Here is a 23953-nt window from a genome sequence, read left to right on the forward strand (position 1 = left end):
TAAATCAATTCAACAATGGACAATTCTTTCAATTTTCTATTTTAGATGATACTGAAGCTGCAGTGCCAAACAACCCACATACCACCGATCGTAGCAACCATACAGACTAGGAACGTAACGAATAAACATCAGGATCATCACTCATCCATACATGCTAGGAAACTGAACTCCAACTGTTAGAAGATCGCTACTTTTAAGTATAAAAGTACTTAGTCTAGTCCAAAAATGATATAACATTGCGCAGAGCACGGAAAGGTGGCATATCAAAGCGAGATAGGATAAATCGAACTAGTGCTCTTATCGAATGTTAAAATATGCAGGAAACGAATTCACACATTGAATGTATGTGGCTTTATGTCAGTTCCTGCAGAATGATAACTATTAGTTGTTAGGTACAAAATACATCCTACAAATTCTAGGACTGGAACCGAAGCCATTCCAATACATAAAAATATTTTTATCGATGTATAAGAATAATAGACTATATATATTTACAGCCGGTCATTGTTTTATTTACTTTGCCCTGAGACATTTTCTGTTCATTACAATAATTTCTTGTTTACGCGCTTACCTGACTTAATGATAATGTAGATGAGATACATGCTACCAATCCAGCTTATCAGGATGGTTGCTGGCAAAACAAACCTGTACGATGCGCTGTTTCCAACCGGAATAAGGACACTGATTATAGTAGGAACGTTCTGGAATATGGAAACAAAATCATCTACAATCTTCACACTCAGATGAGAAAATCAAAAAAAAACTTACACTAAACTCTAGCCCCTGCCAGTCACAGTACTCAGCTTCACTAAGTTTGTCGTAATCATAAATCTGTGAACTGATTGAGCAAGGATGCCGAAAAGTTCCTGTTGGCTTCAACGAGTGCTTACTGTTGACTCCACGACATTGAACGTAAAGCGAGGGGCTTTCGATTTGAATACGCTCGAATCTACAAAAAAATCAATTTTATTTGTGGTTTCGCAACTAAATGACTCATAAATGTCTGTACCTGGGTTCTTCAACATGGTAGACTTCTAGTCAAACCAAATTAATTTAAAACCAAGGAAAGATCATTCCAACATTCAGATAGGAAATTATGTTCGTACTTACTTCTTCTCCGACGGATCATGGTACCGGAAGTGAATAGGAAGCGTAATGTTCACCTCTTTTCGCGCAGTCTCAAAAAGATATACCGAGAAGGGGTTCGATTTACTAGCCGGTTTTTCAACGTCCACATACAATGGAACATAGCTATTGATCTAAAAAAAAGCAATTAATTTGTTAGTAAGAAATGGATTCATCGCCTTACCTTTTTGAATTTCTTCATGTTTGTCAATTGGTCCGTATCGACATACACTGCCGATGGAAGATGTTGCAGCAGAAGCAACTCACAGGTCATCTTACCCAATCCACCGAACTTTATTGTGTAATGAACTTCTCTAAAAATACATAAGCATGTTCTTAGTTACACCTTTTGGAGAAAAAAAAACCTACTGCACCTGTGAAATCCGCTATTGTGAATGTTCATGTAAAGAAACGAGCTGAGACCAGAAACTCGATAGTCTACAATCATAATTAATACTAGAAGGGATAAATAAAACATTTCTACGTTTTAACATCAAAATTCATACAAAACGAGAAGATATTTTGGAAAACATGAACTAGCTAAAATGTTAATGAATATTGTAAACACAGAAACCGGGCGGTTATTTTATGGCATGGTGAAGTACAGGTGTAAAGATTTGCCTTTACGTGGAGAACTTACATTACCTAGCAGTAGGTAATTTTAGATCGTTTTTCCTCCTAAGAAAAAGAGGAAGTACAATTTTTTTAATAATATTGTAGTATTCCCCAAAGCCGCCCAAACTTCATCTAATGAATTTTGAGTAAAATATAGTCATTTTACTGTAAAATCCAACCAGCGAAACTACTCGCCTTTCTTTCCTTCAACGTGATTTTGCGGAATGTTTTTGGAACAGATGACAGTTAAATGTCGAGTTGTTAATCTTTCATAATATTCCCACGCTGCTGCATGGGCGCATTTGTTTTGTTCAACATTCATTGTAATTAACAAAAGGGTCTAAAACGCATTCACCAGAGATGCCAGATTTGCAGACAAGTCTGTAAATTCGCAGACTTTTAATTTAAGCTGCAGATTTTTTGGATGACGCAGATATTTGCAGATTTTCTAGTTTGGTTGCAGATATTTGCAGATTTTTATGTTTTGTTGCAGATATTTGCAGATTTTTGAATATAAAGGCTTTTGGTTACACTAGCTTTCCTGACATTTTTTGTACTTCCCAGACTTATAAAATTATTATTGCAGACATTTGAAAAAAGTACCTGGCATCTCTGGCATTCACATCGACAGAGGATAACTACTATAAAAACATGGTGCATGAAACTAATGGCGATTTCGCTTGAACCTGAGACTGAGTCAGGTTCTAACCCCAACTGCTGTCAATTCATACATGTTGACAGCAGTTGGGATTAGGAACTGACTCAGTTTCGCCTCAAACAAAAACCACATAAATAAAAAAATTCCAATAAGAAGAAAGATACCTGTTTCAGCGAAAAAAAGAAGACACTGTTTTGAACCAGCACAAGTTGGGTGTTTACCTACGGCCAATTTATTCACCTGGATGAAAACCAGATTTCGTTGAAATCCGGTTTTCGGCTAATTGGTTACCAGCAACCCGAAAACTGGTTTACATCGAAAACCGGTTTTCATCCAGTGAATAAATTGACCGTTACTGTTTTGTTCTTATTTGCTCCGGAGCAACTAGGATTAAAAATAGTGTACTATAATAAACCTATGAATATTAATGTATTATAGATAAAAATCTTCCGATGGTGTCTTTTCTACAGAGCTCTATGTTAAATAATTTTGATCATGAATCGACCAAAGGGCCGAAGTGGCAATGATATCGAATCGAGAAAAATAGCTTTGAAAATTCGGTTCAGAAAATTAAATCGTATTTTAACAGTGTTTGCATACTGCGCCTTCAAATGTATTGAAACACTTTGAAACAATACTAGTTTTCGGAAGCATAACTAAAATGTTTTATATAATAACGTTTTCGTTGATAAAATTGAAAACAGATTATTTCGCCGAGTGTTGTTATGAAATGTTGATTAGGCCATTTTTGAGTCGCCCTCTTGTTTTGACGACTCTCAATTTCGCCCTGCAGTGTCGCCAAAAAACAAAAATCAAATGTGGCTTTCGCCGTGCTCGCTGGAGGGGAAAATTTGTTATTCCCCTGGGCGTAACAAGCACTTGGTTTTTGTTTAGGGCGATTCTGTTTACGGACCTTGTAAACAATGATGCTGTCAATTTCGCCTGTATACACTACCTTACAAATGCAGAGGCGTAACCCGCCTGGCTTTTTGTTTACAGTTGAAAGTCGGATCCGCCGTTTTGTTTTTTATTGATTTTCATGAAGTGTGAAATATTTATAAATGAGTTTTTATATTTTTTATAAAGTATTTTTACTCCTCTTTCAGATATTAATCAAATCTCTGTTTGTGTACATTTCGATCGTGAACCGACAAATGGGCGAAACTAACAAATGTACACAAACAGAGATTTGATTAATATCTGAAAGAGGAGTAAAAATACTTTATAAAAAATATAAAAACTCATTTATAAATATTTCACACTTCATGAAAATCAATAAAAAACAAAACGGCGAATCCGACTTTCAACTGTAAACAAAGAGCCAGGCGGGTTACGCCTCTGCATTTCTAAGGTAGTGTATACAGGCGAAATTGACAGCATCATTGTTTACAAGGTCCGTAAACAGAATCGCCCCAAACAAAAACCAAGTGCTTGTTACGCCCAGGGGGAATAACAAATTTTCCCCTCCAGCGAGCACGGCGAAAGCCACATTTGATTTTTGTTTTTTGGCGACACTGCAGGGCGAAATTGAGAGTCGTCAAAACAAGAGGGCGACTCAAAAATGGCCTAATCAACATTTCATAACAACACTCGGCGAAATAATCTGTTTTCAATTTTATCAACGAAAACGTTATTATATAAAACATTTTAGTTATGCTTCCGAAAACTAGTATTGTTTCAAAGTGTTTCAATACATTTGAAGGCGCAGTATGCAAACACTGTTAAAATACGATTTAATTTTCTGAACCGAATTTTCAAAGCTATTTTTCTCGATTCGATATCATTGCGACTTCGGCCCTTTGGTCGATTCATGATCGATTTGTTAGTTTCGCCCATTTGTCCGTTCACGATCGATTTGTTCTTTACTACTATCTATGTTAACTGAAAAATCTGTCTGACAGTATGCTTCCAACAAGTATCGTATTCTCATTTTTATTGACCATGAAACTTTTTGAAATATGTTTATATATTAAATTTGAAGTATTTTTACTAGTATTTTTACCTACTCTTAAGATAAAACTAATATTTTCGTTTGTTTACTTTTGTTGTTTTGGCCCTTTGGTCGGTGCACTCATTACTGTTTGCAAACAATTGCCTCCCACTTTTGAACACACTCATAAGCTGTTTCGTTGTAGGTGTGTTATATTCATACGATGGAAGATGCAGTCGATGCAGTTGATTAATCACATCCTCCGAACGGGGACTGTCATTTTCTTTTCCATCACCTGCAAACGGGAGTAACATTTGTGTTTAGTGAAATAAAACCAATTTCTCGTGTGAATCCATTAGTTGTTAATTGCCAATGAGCGATTATTCGAAACATTAGTGCAGAATTGTGTGTAAATGTTACCAAAAACTGCTAAAATGCCTGCGATCCGTGACAGTCACGTAGTGAAGATTGCGGTCGAGTTCGAAACCGGAATTCCGCAGCTAATCGAGTTCGATCAAAGACAACCGCTGGCTACGATTATTCAGAATTTGTGTTCTTTTTGGGTAATTCAAGATCCGGAAAGTTATGCCTTACGGTTTACCGATGTAAACAACAATTATGTGACGGAGAAGAATAGACACGATGTGAAAAATGGGTCAGTCCTTAAAATGGTTTACTCCCCTTCAAAGACGGCTAATGATATTCTGGAAAAACTACAAGGAGGAAAGAGTGACGAAATGGTGAAAGTTTTGCAAGAGCTTCCTGGGTTAAGCGCGGATATTACCTTTGCGCTTGAGTTTATCAAAGAACAAGGGCTTAGTTTGATCATTGGAATAATTGAAGATCTTGCTTGGAAGGACGGAGGAAACATTTTGAAATTTGCCTTGTCTTCTTTTGTTGAATTAATGGATCATGGCACCGTGTCCTGGGATATCCTGCAACCTGCCTTTATATCAAGAAATATCTCGTTTATTAATGGGAACAGTAACAAAGAAATTGTGCAATCAGCATTGGCAATTCTGGAAAACATTGTTCAGAATAGTAGCAAATTTTCGCTGGTTGAAAAGGATGTTACCCTAGAGGTGCTACTGAAATTGCTGCAGGATTCTCCATCTACAGTGATTCAACAGAACACAATCGCCCTCATCAATGCCCTTTTTCTCAAGGCAGATGACGGCAAGCGAAAGACAATTGCTGCTACATTCAGCTCGAAACAATATCGAAGTATCATCAACAGCGTTATAACTGCCAACATGGGAGCGGAAATATCCCATCAGTTATATGTGCTGCAGACTCTTACTCTTGGATTGTTAGATCAGCGTATGAAAACTCCTATTGATGTACAAGACCAAGACGCTCAGGAAAAAATCAAGGAACTACGTAGAATCGCTTTTGAAGCCGATGGTATCGAACCAATTCCTGAAGTAACCGCCCGTCGTCAACATGGGGGATCCTATTCGGTTCACTATAAAAAGCTTGGGTTCAAGTGCGATATTAATCCAGCACAGGATTTCTTGGAAACTCCTCCTGGAGTGCTAGCCCTAGACTGCATGGTTTATTTCGCTCGAAACTATACCCAGAACTACACCAAGGTTGTGCACGAAAATAGTTGCCGCGCAGACGAACATGAATGTCCTTTTGGTCGTACCAGTATCGAACTGGTCAAAGTTTTGTGTGACATTTTACGAATTGGAGAGTCACCATCGGAACATGGTCAGGAGTTCCATCCAATGTTCTTCACACATGATCATCCATTCGAAGAATTCTTTTGCATATGTATCGTAGTGTTGAATAAAACATGGAAGGACATGCGTGCTACAACTGAGGACTTTGTAAAAGTTTTCAGTGTGGTCCGCGAACAGATTACACGCAGCATCACCGGACGGCCCGCTTCTCTTGAAGATTTCAAGGCCAAAATACACACATTTACCTATAACACTATCACCACTCTGCGCCAGCAGGAACGAACATCCCGCGAGGAATGTGAATCAACTGCCTCGGCAATTGTCTCTCTCAAGGAAAAAATTACTCCGGAAATTATGTCTCTCATTAAGGAACAACGTCTCGGCTACCTAGTGGTCGGAACGCGATTCTCCAAATACAGCGGCGGTAAACGGGAAAGGGACAAGTACTGGTACGCTCGCCTCTCACCGAACCACAAGGTCATCCACTACGGTGACTGTGACGAGAAAACAGTTCCCACCCTGGAAGAACTAAACAATAAACTGCCAGTCATCGACATCCGCCAGATGCTGGTCGGTAAGGAATGTCCCCATATGAAGGAAATGCGTGCCAAAAAATCAACCTTTCCGCTCGGATTTTCACTGGTGACGGAATCCAGTGACCAGCAAACGTTGGACTTTGTTGCTCCGGATGAGGCAACCTTCAACTACTGGACCGACGGAATCAATGCTCTGCTGGGTCAACCGATGGTCAGCAAGCAGAAGGACGACGACTTCGAGACACTGCTTTCGATGGAGATTAAACTGCGCCTGCTGGACACCGAGGGGGTCGACATTTCCAAGGATCCACCGCCGATCCCGCCGGAACCGGAGAACTACGATTTTTGCTTTGATAGTTAAGGTATTCGTGTTGATTTTTTAGTTTGCATTTTCTTCGATTTATTTTCTTTTAAAGGGACGATTATAGTACTAGGTATACAACGTGTTTGATGTCTATTTCTTTATCAATTGATACCAAAGCTGTTTTCTAAACCAGATGTTTTATATAATTTTTCTCAATATATTTCAGTATTCTTTCTAAATTATCGATGAGGTAAAAGAATGTGTCTAATAGTCGCGATAGTGAATTTTAACGCTTGAAAAACGCCAATTTTATTAATCTGTAATTGTATACATTTCATATCAGAATTCCATATTGTTTTACTATAATTAAATAATTTGTTTATGAAATTTTGTAATAAGTTTGAAGCAAACAAACATTTCTTTTCATTGAACCGGTAATTTGTTCAACAAACTGATTCGATGAAAGCGCATACGGTGCCTAGTTTTACTGTATATATCATGCGTCTTCACGAAAATTGTATTCTTGGCTTATCTGGCAAGTTTTCCACAGTGAGTATCTACCAGATCGTGGTCCGGTGGAGCGGCGACGTGGATTATGGCGATTTGATGTCGACCTTTGTCATAGACGAGTATATCTGGGCGGTTGTGGTCTAGGAATTGGTCGAATAGAACAGTTCGATCCCGGTACAGCTTGAAGACCTCGTTGCAGCACCAATTGCTGATGCAAAATCTTAGTCTTGGTGTTAAATATACATCCTGCAATTCCTATCCTGGATGGCTATCATGTCGGTGTCGATCATTGAAGAGAGTTTATCTCGTTTGAGCAGTCACCGGCTCCTCCAGCTGGAACTGGGGGGCAGCGTGCACAGCGTTCTGCTTCCACCCTGCAATCTTCTCCTCGGCAGTTTGCAGATTACAGTTAAGGTTGTATTTCGCTTGCGATAGGTAAGGTGCGTTATAGTTGCCATGCGCAGCATAAATTGCTTGATATACTCCATGTATGTTGGCATTTTCCACAAAGTATTCTCGCAGACGAAATGGTGAAAGTTTTGCAAGAGCTTCCTGGGTTAAGCGCCGATATTACCTTTGCGCTGGAGTTTATCAAAGAACAAGGGCTTAGTTTGATCATTGGAATAATTGAAGATCTAGCTTGGAAGGACGGAGGAAACATCACACTTGGGCTGCGCATAGTGCTTGGATGTCGACTATTCCTTGTCCTCTTCATTCCATGGTAATGTGATTCTTTCCAGCTCCGACAGAGGACGCTTGTGTAAATGCCTTCTTCAATCTTCTCTCGAGATCTTCCTGGTCACCGGCTCCATTTGATGACGCCGAAACTAGGTCAACATGGGGACAGCAAACGTGACCTTATTCCCCGCGTTCAGGAAAGACTTCAAAACACAGTTCACTCGACTCGAAAGCTTATCTCGGAGCTCAAGTTTCACGTTAGTGTGGTGAATCCCGGGGAGCTGTCAGAATCCGATATACTTATACGATTCGTCACTAACCATGTCCCTAATCATCTTGCCTTCGTCGATTTCGTAGCCACCAGTGTCGACCAATCGCCCTGATAGTAGCTTAATATTTCTCTAGACCAAACTCCATGTCGATATCGCTACGAATCCCTTCGACTAGTTTGATGACTACACCAAATCGTTTAGTCGAGTCAGAATAGATTTTATACAAGGTATAAGTCCCGTCTTCTGGTAAGCTTTCTCCATACTTTATGCCTTATTGTAAACGATATTCGCTATACTAAAATTCCGTTGGGCATACACCGCTTGTCCAACAATGACTGTATCGATTATCGCTTGATCATCGCCACCATGTCTGTTTTTCTTGCATCCCTTTTGCTCCTCTGTCTGGACGCTATTCTGCTCACAAAGGTGCCATACGTATTTGGGGATAATGGTACTCAGGATCTTAGACAAACTTAATTGATAGGTAATTAGTTTCTGTCCTTGGAAAGGGGAATTGTGGTACCACGGTGTTATGGGCCATGTTCGTAGGTAACCAATAAAGAGGATTACACGACCCATACGTTAAAATATTCTTTATTTCAAGCTGTTGAAGCGAACAAATAGAATAGTAAAACGCGTGTTACTGCTAGTACATTATACCTTATTCTGACACCGTAATCGCAGTTCCTCTTGGGTTGTAGGAATGTCCACGTTTCCAACATCACCCCTCCTAATACAGCTGATAGCTAATAGGGATCGAACCCTTGCGGAGCTCTTCGAACACGTGAAGAACGCCTAGGTATCTGAACAGCTCAGTCGGCTTCAATTGCAGACATAAATATTCTTATGTCGAACTTGGCGATGTTGAAGATGAAGAAGACGATACTGATAACTGTGATGATGACTCCAATGACAAGGTTGGCCTTTTCACCAGGGTGTTTGATATTGACGATGGTTTCAAACTAGAGTAACTTGGAAGAGGCGCTACTGGCGTTGAGTGTGCTAATGGATCTGTTGTGCAACAAACCGAAAGATTCCAAACATCAAGTAGAATGTTGAGTGGCAGTTTCGTGCGTCCCATTCAACGCGATCTCGAAGCTGGTTAACATGGTCTATTGGTCAACTGAACCTTGTACATTGCACAACCTACACGTTCCAATACTGTTCCTGGAGTCCAGTGCTATTGGTTCTTAACGAAGACTTTTGCGTTCAACGGATGTTTGGCCTTGTATTCATGCTTTAAGAGTCTGCTCTGACTTGGCTTTTCAAATTGCACGGGATCTGGTGGAGGACGAAGTAGAACTAAACTGGTCCAGATCGGACGACCAAGTATGACTTCTACTGCTAATTTCCTATCCGAAGAAGAAAAACAAGGTGTACTCCGTTAAGTCAGCAGAAATGTACTGAATGCTTCTCGCATTGTCGGTCTTCCCTGCTTAATCTTCTTAATCGATCTTTTGACCGTATCCACAAACCGCTCGACTTGTCCGCTCAATTTTGGGTGAAATTGCGCTATTGTGAGATGCTCGATATCGTTGTCCGGATTGAAATTCTGCCTTGGTAAGCTGTGCGCCGTTGTCGCTCACCAGTGTCCCTGGCATTTCCAAGCATGCGAACAGTTGTCTCAGGATTTTTACTGTGGTGGCTATAGTGATGCTATGAGTCTGCACAATCTCAGGCCACTTCGAAAAAGAATCCATGGCGAACGAGTAGCATTCTTCTGAATCAGTAATGGTCTCAGACCAACCGTCAATTAGATATCGATGAACTGCTTTGGCGATAGGATCGGATTGTGTACTGTTGTACGATCCTAAAACTCAGAGGGAGAACGATTAGTGTAACTGACCTTAAGTCATTCTCTAAAGCAGTGATTCTCAACCTGGGGTCCGCAGAGCCCCCAGGAGCCGTGATGACGTTGCTGGCGGTTCCACGAATAAAAATATATTTTTCGAGTGCAGATTGAAATTTTATGTTTTATTTTCTACAAAACTGCAAATAACATATTGTTAGCATTTACAATCAATGTTTATCCGTGGAGGTCAACAGCAACCTAGGGTGATTTCTAAGGGGTCCGTTGTACGCAAAAGGCTGAGAACCGCTGTGCTGGATGATCAGACGAGGAAGTATGTCAGCACTGCCGAATTTCGCTGCCGGGACGTATTCGATGATGAATTCATAAGGCAATAGCGTAAAAGCCCAAAATTATAATCAGTTCTTTGTACAAACGGGAATTCGACACGTAAGATAACTGCATCTATTTCAGCGCTATTCTAATAAAAATGACGTAGCTTTGTGATGTTCAATACGATTTTTTATTTCTTGCTTCAAGCCGACAAAAGTACTAATATTGTTCAATGTATCTTCTAAATGGTTTGTGACATCTCGTTTTAATGTTAGTTTATTTTATGTTTCTATTCATTACTGGCTGTCGATTTGAAATGTGGACTATAGTTTTAAAAAGGATTTTCTGGGTGTATATTCTAATTTGGGCTTAGTCAGTGAAATGCAATAGCGTGTGTTGAAAAAATTTCCGGTTGATGCAAAACTAACCATGTAAAATCTTCTTCAATATATATTTCTTGAGCGTTTTTTCAAAACGTCATATCTGCAATGAGTTACTCTCTGTTTATACTTTCTCTTTCGATTTTTACGGCGTCACTATAACACTTTTCACTTATTTTACAGTACAGATCGAAAGACGGTGGTTTTAGCTAGCATATTATGCAAAGAGCTGAGGGATAAATGTTAAAGTGACCGAATTATTAACAGAAGAGAAAGTAAACAAAGAGAGTAACTCATTGCAGATATGACGTTTTGAAAAAACGCTCAAGATTTTTGTGAAAACTTCTCGTATTTCAAAGTACATTTACGCAATAGCGAGAATTTAGAGTATTTTTATTTCATCTTGAAAATATGCATATAATTATAGTGAATATGCATTATGGCGATTTTCGAGTGAATGAACCAAGAACTAGAATATTGCCGTTCTGCGCCTATTTGCGCCATGCATATTTATAGAGAATCCCATAGAACATATGACATTTATGCGTATAACTGCAAAATCGGCATTGCACTGTTCAATAATATTCCACTATTTCATTCAAAATGACATTACTATCACTCAGCCTATGCGGACGGCGCCTCAGACCCATCTGATTTAGTCTGCCCAGAAATAGAAGCGTATATTTTAATGGCGTTTTTCCTAAGATGTATTTCTATATTTGTGCAATCTACTGAAACGATGTAAAAATTTACATAATTTATTACGATTGAAAACAATATATACATAAGTGGTCGTATCTTTTTACTAAGTAACATTTAATTCCCTCTTTTCTTAGACTCTGGCAAAACGTAACATTAGTTTCCATGGGTGCGAAAATTTTAGTTTAATAAACTTGCATAGTCGTTTAAATTAGAAACCCTTATAAATTGAATATTTCCAAAGAAGAACTTTTAATTAAATGTTTTACGTTTAATCAGCGGAATTTCGTGCGTCTTATTTCAATGATCGGGTTCATAAATCGGGAAAACACTGTACGTGTCATGTTATTAAAATAAAAAAGAATCTTACGAAAAACTAATGTTCAACAACACGTATTTATCGATGAATACACATGACAACAGGGTGTTTACGGTGGACCTTAAGCAAATAAATCAATGTACTCCAGCAAGTTGGTAAATAATAAACATATTTTGTAACCGTAAAGCAAAACATCATTACTTTTTGAATTTGAAAGAATGTCAGCCGTGTGAAACCCACATAGGTAATGAACCAATTTAGAGACGCTGCAGCACTGTTTCATTAAGTACTCGGCATATTATCGATGGAATGCGTAGAAATTTAAATAAATAGCTATTCCTCCTTTCTATCAACCAACATCATATCAACAATGGTTTGAAAAATGTGAAAGTTTTGTGCTCAACGGAAACTCGAATCCAAATCATCTCTCTACCATGTATGTCAATGCATTGAACAAAAATGACAGATGCTGCTCTGACTAACGGTACGGTAATTATAGGAATGAGGCATAAATAGGCTCATTAACTTATATGCAGGCATTATTCCTACGAATAATGCCTGCATATAGACTAGAGCAAAATTATGACACAATTCACAAAATTACGTTATTAAAAAGAAAACTTAATCTGCTTGATCACATTCAACAAAAACAGTGCTAGGAACACGTGCACCGATGTCCTGTAAGTTAATTGTATTTCAATGAAGAGTACCCTCAAGCGGAAGCCGTTGATGTAGCAGCAGTGAGCAAAGATTGAATCCGTTGGTTGCCCCCTCTAAGCTTTTAGCTGCTCGTTATTCGTTTCCTTTTCACGCTTGAGTTTGGTGATTTTCAAAGATTCTCGTCCAGTATAATGTCCTGCTCATCCTGACGGTCCGGCAGACATACGAAAAATTCAAACAAGTTCAAGACGGGTCCGCGAGAGAAAGGATTCTGGTAGCGACCACGTTTATCCCGCAGGTACGGATAGCGTTTGTAGTTGAACATTTCGTTGGTCGTAAGGTTCATGCATGCGTGGAGGATCTAGAAATCGATTGAATTGTGTTAACAATGTGGTACGCTCATGCACCAATACTGGAAACACTTACCGATGTGCACGTTAAAATCCATCCTAATCCACAGAACACGAAGGCTTCCACTAAACCAAGTACGTACAGTAGAGTGAATCCTTCGATCATGACACAGTAGCAGGCAAAGTATATCGTGAACGAACAATTGATAGCAATGCTCAACACGAACAACAGAAACCACATCCGGTTTCGTAATCCCACGCAGTTGTAAATGAACGGGCAGTGATGGTCAAAGTAAGACACACAGCGGTTGCAAATTCGGCAGTGCTTGGCCCGCAAAGGTCTCAAACAACGGCAGCTGTGACAAAGCCTAGACAGTATCACATTCCGTTTCTTCCATTTGTCAAAATAAGGTATCTGCTTGATCGCTCTATAGTACGTATCCGAATTCAACGGGATATACCCTGGATCCCTCCGGTTTGCTATAATCCAACTTATCCACATGACGGCGTTCCAGTAAATGAAACAGTAATGCGAACGACGTAAAATGTTCCATGTTATTGGAATACACTGAAAACAAAATAGTGACTGTGATGTTACAGATGCCTTCGAAAAGATTTGACAAATTTACCCTGATCATATACATCGGGTAACCCCAGAGTAATACCGAGAACAGAAACAAGATCAATGGACCCTTGGAAGCTCCTCCACCTCCGAAAAGTAAGCTCCAGATCTCCGATATCGGTGGCATCCATCTAGACTTTCTTTTCTTGCACTCGTTATGGAGTAGCTTCACCACGTCATTGTTTCTATGACTTTGTGCCAACATTAGAGGTGTCTTCCCATTCTTATCCCTAGGTTCCATCACCAGGTTTCGTTTCTCGCAAAGCAGCTTAACGCACTGCAAATTTCCTGACAGACACGCTAAATGTAACGGCGTGGATCCGAAATTATCTGTTTTTTGTAGGTCCACACCGGAATACATAAGCAGTCTGATCAAATCTGCGTGACCTTTGTAAGCGGCCCAATGCAGAGCGGTATCCCCGTTGATATCTGTTAAATGGTTTTGAGCTCCCATTCCCAGAAGATACGCTGCAGTTGCCGTCCTTCCGTACATGCAGGCCGTCATCAATGGAGTCAGTCCCTTAAAATCGGCTGCATTAACAGCAACTCCGGCTTGCAACAGAACCTGGACTACTGCGGCATGACCTTTCCTGCATGCCCAGTGAATCGGTCGCGGTCCTTGTGTTCCCAAGCAAGGTAAATCGACTGGAGCATTGCGCTCAACCAGATAGCGCATCATCTCCACGTTTCCATCCAGTGCTGCCCAATGGGCAGGAGTGTATCCATGCTTGTCGCGTGCACTCAACGCCTCTGGACCTACCTTCTCCACTAAATTCTCGACCTCGGAAAGCTCGCTGTAAAAAAAAATACTTATGTTGGAAATTTCTCTTCACTAGAACTTCACAACATACCCCGCTTTGATAACATCGAATATATCATCTACACTGCTCTGGATCAGAATCTCTGTGCTATCGGAACGTGCCAGCAGATTACTGTCCCGTTCCTGAGTTGGCGTTTTGTCATCCTCGGTATGTGGATGCTCGTCGTTTTCCTCTGTGGCCATGTTGCATGATGCCGTCAGGGGCAGTGCCCACACAAGCGTGCGAGCACTACCGGGACTCGGATGCACTCGGGACTGCGTTTTGATACCGTTATCGAGCGCCACTTTACAACACGAGCTCGATGATATGGAACGGAGTGTGTTTCTGTTCAAACGGTTCGATCCGAACGGGTGGAAACTCAATAATCCTCAACACCACCTGCTTGGTAATATCAAGCCCCATAAATTGATAACCTATGATTAAAAGTTGCTTGAATTCACTTCGATGTCTTGCAATGAGAATTTATAGAGGGATTCAAATGTATTTGCTACCAAAACTTTCCATATAAATGCTTATACCTTAGTCCTGAGTCACTGGTTTCTCGCGATTTTTCTGGATATTGATTTTCCAGCAATGCGAAATGCGATAAAAAGTGACAATTGGTCGACTTGCGCAATGCGAACCAAATTCCAAACACCGTGCATTGTATTCAAAGCTCGCCATGCTTTCATTGAGGTAGATCAGTTTCATTCACCGTCGTTATCAACGTGGTAGGTACATTCATTCATCGATTAGAGATTTTAGAGATGTATGGTAATGTTGCTATTGTAACGAAATTCCAAATGATTGCAGCAATTTTAACTAATCGAAAAATATATACATTGATAAAACAAGGTTATTATAATTTTAATTTATTTAGCACTTACGGTGCCTGGTTGTGTTTAAGTTATAATGATTCTACGGTGACATTCTCTAATAACGCGTAAAGTTAAAAATGTTTCAAGTACAAAAATGTTATAAAAAATAAATTTACGAAGAATGCTTAGATAAAAAATATGAATTGTTCCATTGATTGCTATAAAACTTGGAAAAAAAATCATTGACGAACGACATTTCAATACGCTCTAAGGTACGATTCCGAATACCGCGACGCGAAAAAATCCTAATACCGTGCACAATTAAATATGCTAAAAAACTGAACATGTAACGAAACTTAGAATATTGATTTTAGCGCGATATTACAACAATGACTTCCAAATAATTGCACTTTTTCAAGAATATCGAAATCCTCTTTTATACCGTTTCTAGACAATTCTTTCAACTTTTAGAATCATTTGATCTTTTTCAAATCGGTTAAAAATTCGCAAAGTTATATTATTTTTTGTGAAAAAGTCAAAACCGCGATTTTTTTACCTTTTTTGTTCAAACCAATTTATGTGTCATTGATAAATTCCGTATTTTCACTTACACAGCTGTTTTCGCAATTAAAAAACGAAGGAAAATGAATCTTTTGTTTGCATTTTTACCTGCAAAAATTGCGATCAAGCGCGTGGGGTATATTTGTACCCCAGTGCCACGTTCTAGGGTGTGAAAACGCAAGTGCAACGTTCTAGGGTTAATACGTGGTGTTTTGTGTAAATTGGTTTGCACTGATGGTTTGAATCTGAAACTTCTTTATTTGTTGACTTGTGTCGAATTTAGATTAAGTCTAAAAAACTAATGAAATAAAACATTTCACCACGCAGTCTTGGTGGCGAATTCAACTCCCTGAAGATTAGAAGAGTATAAAGAACAGCTCACTACGTATGAACCATGCTAGGAAAGCAGTTGCACGAAATATAAAATTTAGTTTTCTAAATCATGATCCCCTTGATCGAAATACTTCCCTTTGAAAAACGCACCAGTGTGCGTAGTCTAGAGCGATTTCTAATCAATATTGGATCTTGATGAGGCAAGAATGTCAAGGAAATTACTTGTTTGTAATCTGTAATTATTAGAATATTTGGTTTGATGATTTGCTCTAAAATTTGTCCATGCAAATTCACCCTCATTTAGACTGTTACAAAGAGCTATAACCTTTTAAAAACAAATCATTTTTTCGATTCTATCACATTCACCCAAAAGCCATTTACCCGAATGACATTTGCCCGAATGTCACAGAAACCCGAATGTCATTCACCCGAATGCCACGAACACCCGAAAGACATTCGCCCGAATGTAACATAAACCCGAATGCCAGTCGCCAAAATTCCATATACCCGAAAAACATCGAAATGTCAATCGAAAAAAAAATAATTTATTAAGCTGAAATATAAATTTTATTACATTTAATGCTATGAAGAAATTAACACTAAAGCTATACCAGTCAAATAGTTAATCAAATCAGCTGGATTGTATGATTTAATTAGAGTTTCCAGTTTTAGGTTCTTTCGTGAGTTCTTTTTAGACTTTTTAGCTGGTGGTGCCGCTTGTAGTGTACGTAAAACATCCGTACTAGGGTTTTTCTCTTCACGCAGCAACTGCTTTAACACATTATAGAATGTAGGATTTTCACGGCTTAACAAACCGTTCGTTTTATTGTGCCAGCTTTCCTGCTGGTAATCCTAGGAATCTTTTTCGAAAAATGGCCACGAAAAATGGCCATACCAATGGATCGCAGGTTTGCTGAGGAGGGACCTCCGCTTCGGTTTCCTCGGTAATTGTGGCAAAACCGCATCATACTAGCTTCGCCACATAACCTTTATGAGCTACTATTTACTAACGACGTTATGCCAAATGGACTTCCACCATATCATTATTAATTTGATTCAAATGGTTAACGGAACATCTTAATATATTTTTACCTCGATTGATGATGTTTCCGAAAGATTTCTTATTATTTTGTTCGGTTTATCAAGAGATTCCACTGCTCGAGCCGACAACTGCGCCCTATATGCATCAGTTTGCACCTTAAGAGCATTTGTGGGATTGGCAACGGTGTCGGACAGTATACCTATAAGCGATGTGGCGTAGCCACATTGATCAGTGTTCGGTTGACTAATGTGGCTACGCCACGTCGCTTTCTGGTGCACTGTCCGACTTCACTGCCGCTCAGTCGGCTTTAAACTAGCTACAGCCCCTATGTTTGAGTAAACCGGGCAAACGAGAGGATCACAGGTTTGCCTATAACTCCGGCCACGGGTGAGTCTACGCCCCGTCCGACGGAACCTCAGCGGCTTTGCGCCGCTTCGGATCCTTAGCCTCGGATATGCGGCCAAGCCTCATCACACTAGCTCCGCTGCATAAGCTCACTTGTTATTGTTCAGTTTATCAAACTTTGGTTAAAAATTTCACATTCCCGCTCTCGGATTTGTTTTATTTAGGTTAAAATACACCCTTAAAATCGGACCTCTATCACTAAAGTGTCTAAACTAGACAATTATCGATTTTATATTATGTTTGAGTGAATGTGGTATTCGGGTTAATGATATTCGGGTAAATGGTCCATTCGGGTTAATGACATTCGGGTAAATGGTTCATTCTGGTAAATGGTTTTCGGGCGAACGTCATTCGGGTAAATGACTTTCGGGCGAATGTCATTCGGGCGAATGTGATAGAACCCATTTTTTCATGTAACACATATGTTTTAATGTATCCATAACAAATCAACAAGTTGCTACCCTTCTCAAAGGTCATTCAGTAGAACCCAATAGAATTTAAATTCATTAAGTTAGAACAGAGTTACATATTTTATAATATCGATGTATTTTTCAATGATTGTTTTATTTCCGCTTCCCGTTAATGTAGTAAGCTAATATTTGACCAAAATCGTCTTATACAACGTTACTGAAAAAAGCAATTTGATCAAACTTACCCCGATGATCAAAGATACCCCGTTTTACGGTAATCCGCTATCTAGCGCTATAATTTGAAAAATATCTTATAAAACGAGACGATGACAATTTTAAACTATGTTCATAACTTCGCAATTAGTCAAGGATTTTAGGAGGCTAATTTTTCAAAAGTGGTCCATTTGAGAGGTCGTAGTGACGTGCTCCGATTTTGTTGAAACTTTCAGCTTTTATTTATGCGTAGGATGCGCATAAATAAAAGCTGAAAGTTTCAACAAAATCGGAGCACGTCACTACGACCTCTCAAATGGACCACTTTTGAAAAATTAGCCTCCTAAAATCCTTGACTAATTGCGAAGTTATGAACATAGTTTAAAATTGTCATCGTCTCGTTTTATAAGATATTTTTCAAATTATAGCGCTAGATAGCGGATTACCGTAAAACGGGGTATCTTTGATCATCGGGGTAAGTTTGATCAAATTGCTTTTTTCAGTAACGTTGTATAAGACGATTCCCTCTATTAAAATCTTCAAAACAAAAAGCAAACCATATTCTCAACATGTTCAGCATCCATCGAAAACGATTATTTCCTAATTTAATGTATCTTTTATTAACAGAAATTTAAATTGCAAATATCACAACTCTCCTGTGTCATTTCAATCTGTTCAAACAATCCCTTGTATATCAATGAAATCAATCAGCTTCAACCGAACTGATCAGTTGTTTAGGAACCGAAAATATCTTTGTCCAATATTTCATTTAAAAATCGGTGATTTTTGTTATCAACAATTTAAATTCGACTATTTTCTTGAAGTAGTTCGATAAAACTCAGCTGTATCCTTCTAGGCAATTTCGTTTTCTTTCAAGACGTCACAATATCGGGCCATGAAATTGCATTCAGATATGCAATTTACGCAAAATTTAGAGCGTTATTACCCTTTTTACACATATTTTGCTGATCAAAGTTCCCCCGGAAACAACGAATGAAAATTTAGAACAAAGTAATTTTATTTTTATATTAAATCAAAATAAAATACCCAACAATTTTCACGGTTTCAATCCATGGGTACCAATACTTGTTTTAAAAATGCAATCAGTTACATCTACTTGATTTGAAGAAAGTTATTCGAAAAACTTTAGAAAAATTGATAAATTTTCCCCCGTTTTACGGTACGACATTTTTGATATCTAGTGGGATACTATGAAAGTCATACTTTTTAGTTTGCGCCTGATTTCAAGAGCAAACACAACTCAGTGCAATGTCTACCTGAAACTGTGAATTTGCATTGAGGTCCCTCGGTTTTCACTGCGAATCCATGCGATTGCGCACAAGTAGCCTCTGGTTTGTGATATGTGAATTCCGTCGTGGTTTTTGTATAGTGAAAATCTAAACATTTGCCGCAATACTTTGAATTCGGCTAAATATTTAACTTTCCGTGTTTTTTTCTGGAACTGCCAACCGCGTCCATATATTGTAACAAATCGGTGCAAATTGATCCGTTGCCCAATCATGGGAAAGAATAATAAATCAAACAAGGTTAGCAGCTTGTGGTCTTATTTCAATTTGGTTTGTTTTCATCAGTCGTTTGGCACATCGCATTATAACCATTAGAACTGGCACGCGAACCTGAGATTGGAACCTATCACCGGGATAATACCATTTAATCCATTTTATGAGATTTAAAATTAAAAAATCGCCTGCATGATGCAACTCGCAGTGCATCCGAAACGAAGAAATTCAAACGCCCATGCAGCAAAAACAACTCACATATGTTATGTTCAACCCTGATCTTCTCAAAAGATTGAAACGTCAGTTTCTTATTTCTTTTGCTGTTGTGTAGTGCAAAATGACTGACAACGTGCCCGTCGCCGAGCTTGGAAAATTGGATTTGAACCAGCAAAAGGCATGATTTTGTACCATTTTTCATTAAAATTTGCGAAAATAACTAGTATGCCCGACAATGAGACTTTTGCCAATGCTGACTGGGCTCAACCGCGTTGTGAATTTGCGGTACAATTTCGGTAGTAGTTTGCTAGTGCTGCGTCAACCGATACAGAAATTGCAACAAAAACAAACTCAACATCTCTTTGGGTGCCAGTATGCTACTCTGGTTCGTGCACTTTTTTCGTTAGTGTTAACAATCATGATTTGTGTGATAAACTGATATATTAATTGGTGTCCCTTAATGTGTAGCTAGATATTAAAATCCACCTCAAATCTGAAACGAAGCTACGCTCGCCAGTGGTATACCTGGTTTCATAAAATTCATGCTAAAATTTAATAGGCATTCGGTAGTTCCGAACGGTGTTCAGTTTGTTATGTAGCTGTATATAAGATTTTTATTAGTATTCTTCAAACAGATATAAACAGCCCAGTGCGCTAAAATAACGCTAATTTTGTGATACCTTCCAGGCAGGCAAGATGAAGAAAGAGAAACAGAAAAATCAACAAGAGAAAGGTAAGCTCTGGTGTGAGTGATGCAACAGTCGTCATTATTTCTCACCGCTCGATGCTTAATTCATTACGCATTCGTAACAATTCCAGGAAACGGAGTTACCTCGCCAGCTGCTTCAGCTGAGAGAACCCTGCCCGAGTTTATCGATGAACGCATCAAACTGTACGATGAACTGAAGGCCCAGTATTTGGATGAATTGGCCAAAAAGCCGAAAAATCCCATTAAGGTGATCCTACCCGATGGAAAGGAAGTGAGCGCCACGAGCTGGGAAAGTACTCCGTACGATGTTGCTAAGGGTATTAGTCAGGGATTAGCCGACAATACGGTCATTGCTCGTGTGAACAACGAACTCTGGGATCTGGACCGTCCACTGGAAGGTGACTGCAAGCTACAGCTGCTGAAGTTTGATGATCCTGATGCGCAGGCTGTATTCTGGCACAGCTCAGCACATATTCTCGGCGAGGCGATGGAGAAGGTGAGTTTGGCAGCGTTTTATGTTACTTTCATTCATAGTTGCATCATGTCCAATTTCCCTATAAAAGGGCCATGTTTACTAATTGGAGTAGTCAATATGAGTTCGTATTTTAATTCGATATGATCTAAACCGTTTGCATTATGCTGCATCGATGCAAAAGAGATCGAATTAGAATAACCAAGTTTGAATAAGTGTAGCACGTTGTAGTGGAAGGTCAAAAACAAAAAGTTACAAGGTTCTATAAGCACGAAATTGTATTTATCGTTACATGTAAGAACCACAATTCTTTCTAAAATAGATATAAATATTAGAAAAATAGTATAGTGTCTAAATAAACAATGACTTACATATTTAGTGTTCGATTTGAGGCACTAACATCCTGCATTCATTAGAAAATGCTAGATAATTGTTTTATTTTTCAAATTGTAGCGCTACGGTGGTCATCTCTGCTACGGACCACCAATCGAAAACGGATTCTACTATGACATGTTCCTGGAAGGTAGCGGTGTAAGTGGTCCTAGTTCTTATTCATCGACGGGCATTATTTTAAAGCTAATCTTGAATTTCTTAGATTTCCAATCAAGACTACGGAGTGTTGGAAAGTGAAGTTAAGAAAATTGTTAAGGAAAAGCAACAGTTTGAGAGATTGGAGATGAAAAAATCCGACTTGCTGAAGATGTTCGAGTATAATCAGTTCAAAGTTCGTATTCTGAATGAAAAGGTCACAACGGATACAACCACTGTGTATCGGTGTGGTTCTCTTATCGATCTATGTCGCGGGCCACATGTTCGACATACAGGAAAGGTTAAGGCTTTAAAAGTCGTTAAAAATTCTTCCACTTACTGGGAAGGTAAGGCTGATGCTGAAACTTTGCAGCGAGTCTATGGAATCTCGTTCCCTGATCCTAAGCAATTGAAGGAATGGGAAAAGATTCAAGAGGAAGCCGCAAAACGAGATCACCGAAAGTTGGGCAGGGAGCAGGAACTGTTCTTTTTCCATGAACTCTCGCCTGGATCTTGTTTCTTTCAGCCGAAAGGGGCACATATTTATAATTCGCTGATGAATTTTATTCGTGCAGAATACCGTAAGCGTGGATTCCAAGAAGTAATTTCTCCTAACATCTATAACGCAAAGCTTTGGCAAACCTCTGGTCACTGGCAACATTATGCTGAAAATATGTTCTCATTCGAGAGTGAAAAGGAAACTTTCGCATTGAAACCTATGAACTGTCCCGGGCATTGCTTGATCTTTGATCACCGTAACCGATCTTGGCGAGAATTACCACTGCGCATGGCTGATTTCGGTGTTTTACACAGAAACGAGCTGTCTGGTGCTTTGACTGGTTTGACACGGGTTCGTCGGTTCCAACAGGATGATGCTCACATCTTCTGTATGCCGGAACAAATCCGTGAAGAGATCTTTGGTTGTTTAGACTTTTTGCGTCACGTTTATGGCATATTTGGATTCTCCTTTAACTTAGTTTTATCAACACGTCCAGAGAAGTACCTAGGCGATGTTGAGGTTTGGAATGAAGCTGAGAAGGCGCTAGCAGAATCGTTGGATAAGTTCGGTCAACCTTGGAAAGAAAATCCTGGAGATGGTGCTTTTTATGGACCAAAAATCGATATAACTATTATGGATGCTCTTAAGCGTAACCATCAGTGCGCCACAATACAATTAGACTTCCAATTACCCATTCGGTTCAATTTGAATTACGTTGACGACACGGGAGAAAAGAAACGTCCAGTTATCATTCATCGAGCGGTACTTGGCTCCGTTGAACGTATGATTGCTATTCTTACCGAGAACTATGCTGGAAAATGGCCGTTTTGGTTATCACCGAGACAAATTATGGTAGTACCAGTTGGTCCTCCGTACGATGAATATGCCAACAAAGTTCGCCAGCGTTTGTTCGATGCTGGTTTCATGGCTGAGGCTGATCTGGATGCCGGAGACACTATGAACAAAAAGATCCGTAATGCACAGCTTGCGCAGTATAATTTCATTCTTGGTAAGACAGTTTTTGTGGTTTGTGATTAAAGAAATGTATATGTATTCTTTCCTCCTCTCGATAGTTGTTGGTGAAAAGGAGCGTAATTCTGAGACCGTCAATGTGCGTACTCGCGACAACAAAGTTCACGGTGAAGTTTCCGTCGACGAGCTGGTAAAAAAGCTGCGAAAACTTGCGGATGAGTACACCCTGGAAGAGGACAAGTTCTAAAAGGCAATGAGACCAGAGGCGATTTGGAAAGTTTCTTCTAGCATTTAGTTCTGTGTAAAATGAGTTGAACAGAGTATGGATTAAATAATATTTGCATTACACACCTGTTTCAATAATTTATTATCCTTAAATTGCTTGGCTCAAAGTCGTTTTCTGGAATAAAGTATTCAATAGTTTAGATGATGAGTTGAAATTGTAACTTCGAAATCCAATAGGTAATAAGGGCCTTGGATTTTCGACCTACGGGTGTGCTGCCGATTACCAAATACTAATTATCGAGAATTTTCGGTGTATCCAAACAAAACTTCAATGGTTCATTTCACGATGAAAAGATTAATAACCGGGGTTCGTCGTTTGCAGTTCTTTGGCTCTGAGTTACTGTATGCGGAAAACATTGTACTTATTTTGTATACCAAATTGAACTGGTCTGCTCACATTGCGTTCAGAGGCATGACGAACCTTCGGGAAATCTTGGCGCCTCTAACCCAAATGCATATATTGGATTTATATGACAAATGTACGTTCGATGCCTCGTATGGTAACAAAAAGTATTTCGAAATTTCATTTACTATTAAAAAAAGATTCCAATACACGTCTTATTTAAAAGCAGGCAAAATCTCATTAATATCGTTATTATTGCGATAGGAATTATACAAACAAATAATATAAGTTTTTCCATTTTTGTAACAATAATTCAAAATCTAAAAAGCCGTGGGTAACTACAATTTTTTATGCTTAGAGAT

General features: G+C 39.1%; 5 protein-coding genes across 11 annotated transcripts in view; 3 read left to right on the top strand and 2 right to left on the bottom strand.

The window, feature by feature from the left end:
• Nucleotides 1-496, top strand: part of LOC131684357 (putative inorganic phosphate cotransporter) — a 39593-nt gene extending 39097 nt beyond the window's left edge. For all 3 annotated transcript variants that reach the window (XM_058967166.1, XM_058967168.1, XM_058967167.1), the window contains exon 5: nucleotides 46-496. In XM_058967166.1, the coding sequence (XP_058823149.1) occupies nucleotides 46-110 (65 nt within the window). In that variant the 3' untranslated portion in view covers nucleotides 111-496. The remainder of the gene's footprint in view (nucleotides 1-45) is intronic.
• On the bottom strand, nucleotides 494-1694 carry LOC131684358 (phosphatidylinositol-glycan biosynthesis class X protein). The gene is made up of 5 exons (XM_058967169.1): nucleotides 1500-1694; nucleotides 1310-1439; nucleotides 1111-1259; nucleotides 769-949; nucleotides 494-701 (listed from the first exon to the last, which is right to left on the bottom strand). The coding sequence occupies exons 1-5, from the start codon at nucleotides 1601-1603 to the stop codon at nucleotides 543-545; spliced, it is 723 nt and encodes a 240-aa protein (XP_058823152.1). The 5' UTR covers nucleotides 1604-1694; the 3' UTR covers nucleotides 494-542.
• Nucleotides 1695-4563: 2869 nt separating this feature from the next.
• LOC131684362 (engulfment and cell motility protein 1) lies at nucleotides 4564-10597 on the top strand. Its single transcript, XM_058967179.1, has one exon. It carries the CDS (start codon nucleotides 4742-4744, stop codon nucleotides 6908-6910), a length of 2169 nt encoding a protein of 722 aa, XP_058823162.1. The 5' UTR covers nucleotides 4564-4741; the 3' UTR covers nucleotides 6911-10597.
• A 5-nt stretch (nucleotides 10598-10602) lies between these two features.
• LOC131684363 (uncharacterized) lies at nucleotides 10603-14873 on the bottom strand. 2 transcript variants are annotated; one of them, XM_058967181.1, is made up of 5 exons: nucleotides 14805-14873; nucleotides 14317-14699; nucleotides 13473-14259; nucleotides 12920-13411; nucleotides 10603-12854 (listed from the first exon to the last, which is right to left on the bottom strand). In XM_058967181.1, exons 2-5 carry the CDS (start codon nucleotides 14466-14468, stop codon nucleotides 12663-12665), a joined length of 1623 nt encoding a protein of 540 aa, XP_058823164.1. In that variant the 5' UTR covers nucleotides 14469-14699; nucleotides 14805-14873; the 3' UTR covers nucleotides 10603-12662. The 2 variants fall into 2 exon arrangements, with proteins under 2 accessions (XP_058823164.1, XP_058823163.1); XM_058967180.1 differs by having other exon boundaries at nucleotides 14317-14859.
• Nucleotides 14874-19407: 4534 nt separating this feature from the next.
• On the top strand, nucleotides 19408-23388 carry LOC131684368 (threonine--tRNA ligase 1, cytoplasmic). Of its 4 annotated transcripts, none has more exons than XM_058967191.1 (6): nucleotides 19408-19594; nucleotides 20471-20516; nucleotides 20603-20988; nucleotides 21418-21495; nucleotides 21560-23000; nucleotides 23065-23388. In XM_058967191.1, exons 1-6 carry the CDS (start codon nucleotides 19568-19570, stop codon nucleotides 23208-23210), a joined length of 2124 nt encoding a protein of 707 aa, XP_058823174.1. In that variant the 5' UTR covers nucleotides 19408-19567; the 3' UTR covers nucleotides 23211-23388. The 4 variants fall into 4 exon arrangements, with proteins under 4 accessions (XP_058823174.1, XP_058823173.1, XP_058823171.1 ...); XM_058967190.1 differs by lacking the exon at nucleotides 19408-19594 and adding an exon at nucleotides 19839-19961; XM_058967188.1 differs by lacking the exon at nucleotides 19408-19594 and adding an exon at nucleotides 19879-20168.
• Nucleotides 23389-23953: the final 565 nt, after the last annotated feature.

The sequence above is a fragment of the Topomyia yanbarensis genome, chromosome 2 (genome assembly GCF_030247195.1).
Source record: "Topomyia yanbarensis strain Yona2022 chromosome 2, ASM3024719v1, whole genome shotgun sequence".
NCBI lineage: Eukaryota > Metazoa > Arthropoda > Insecta > Diptera > Culicidae > Topomyia > Topomyia yanbarensis.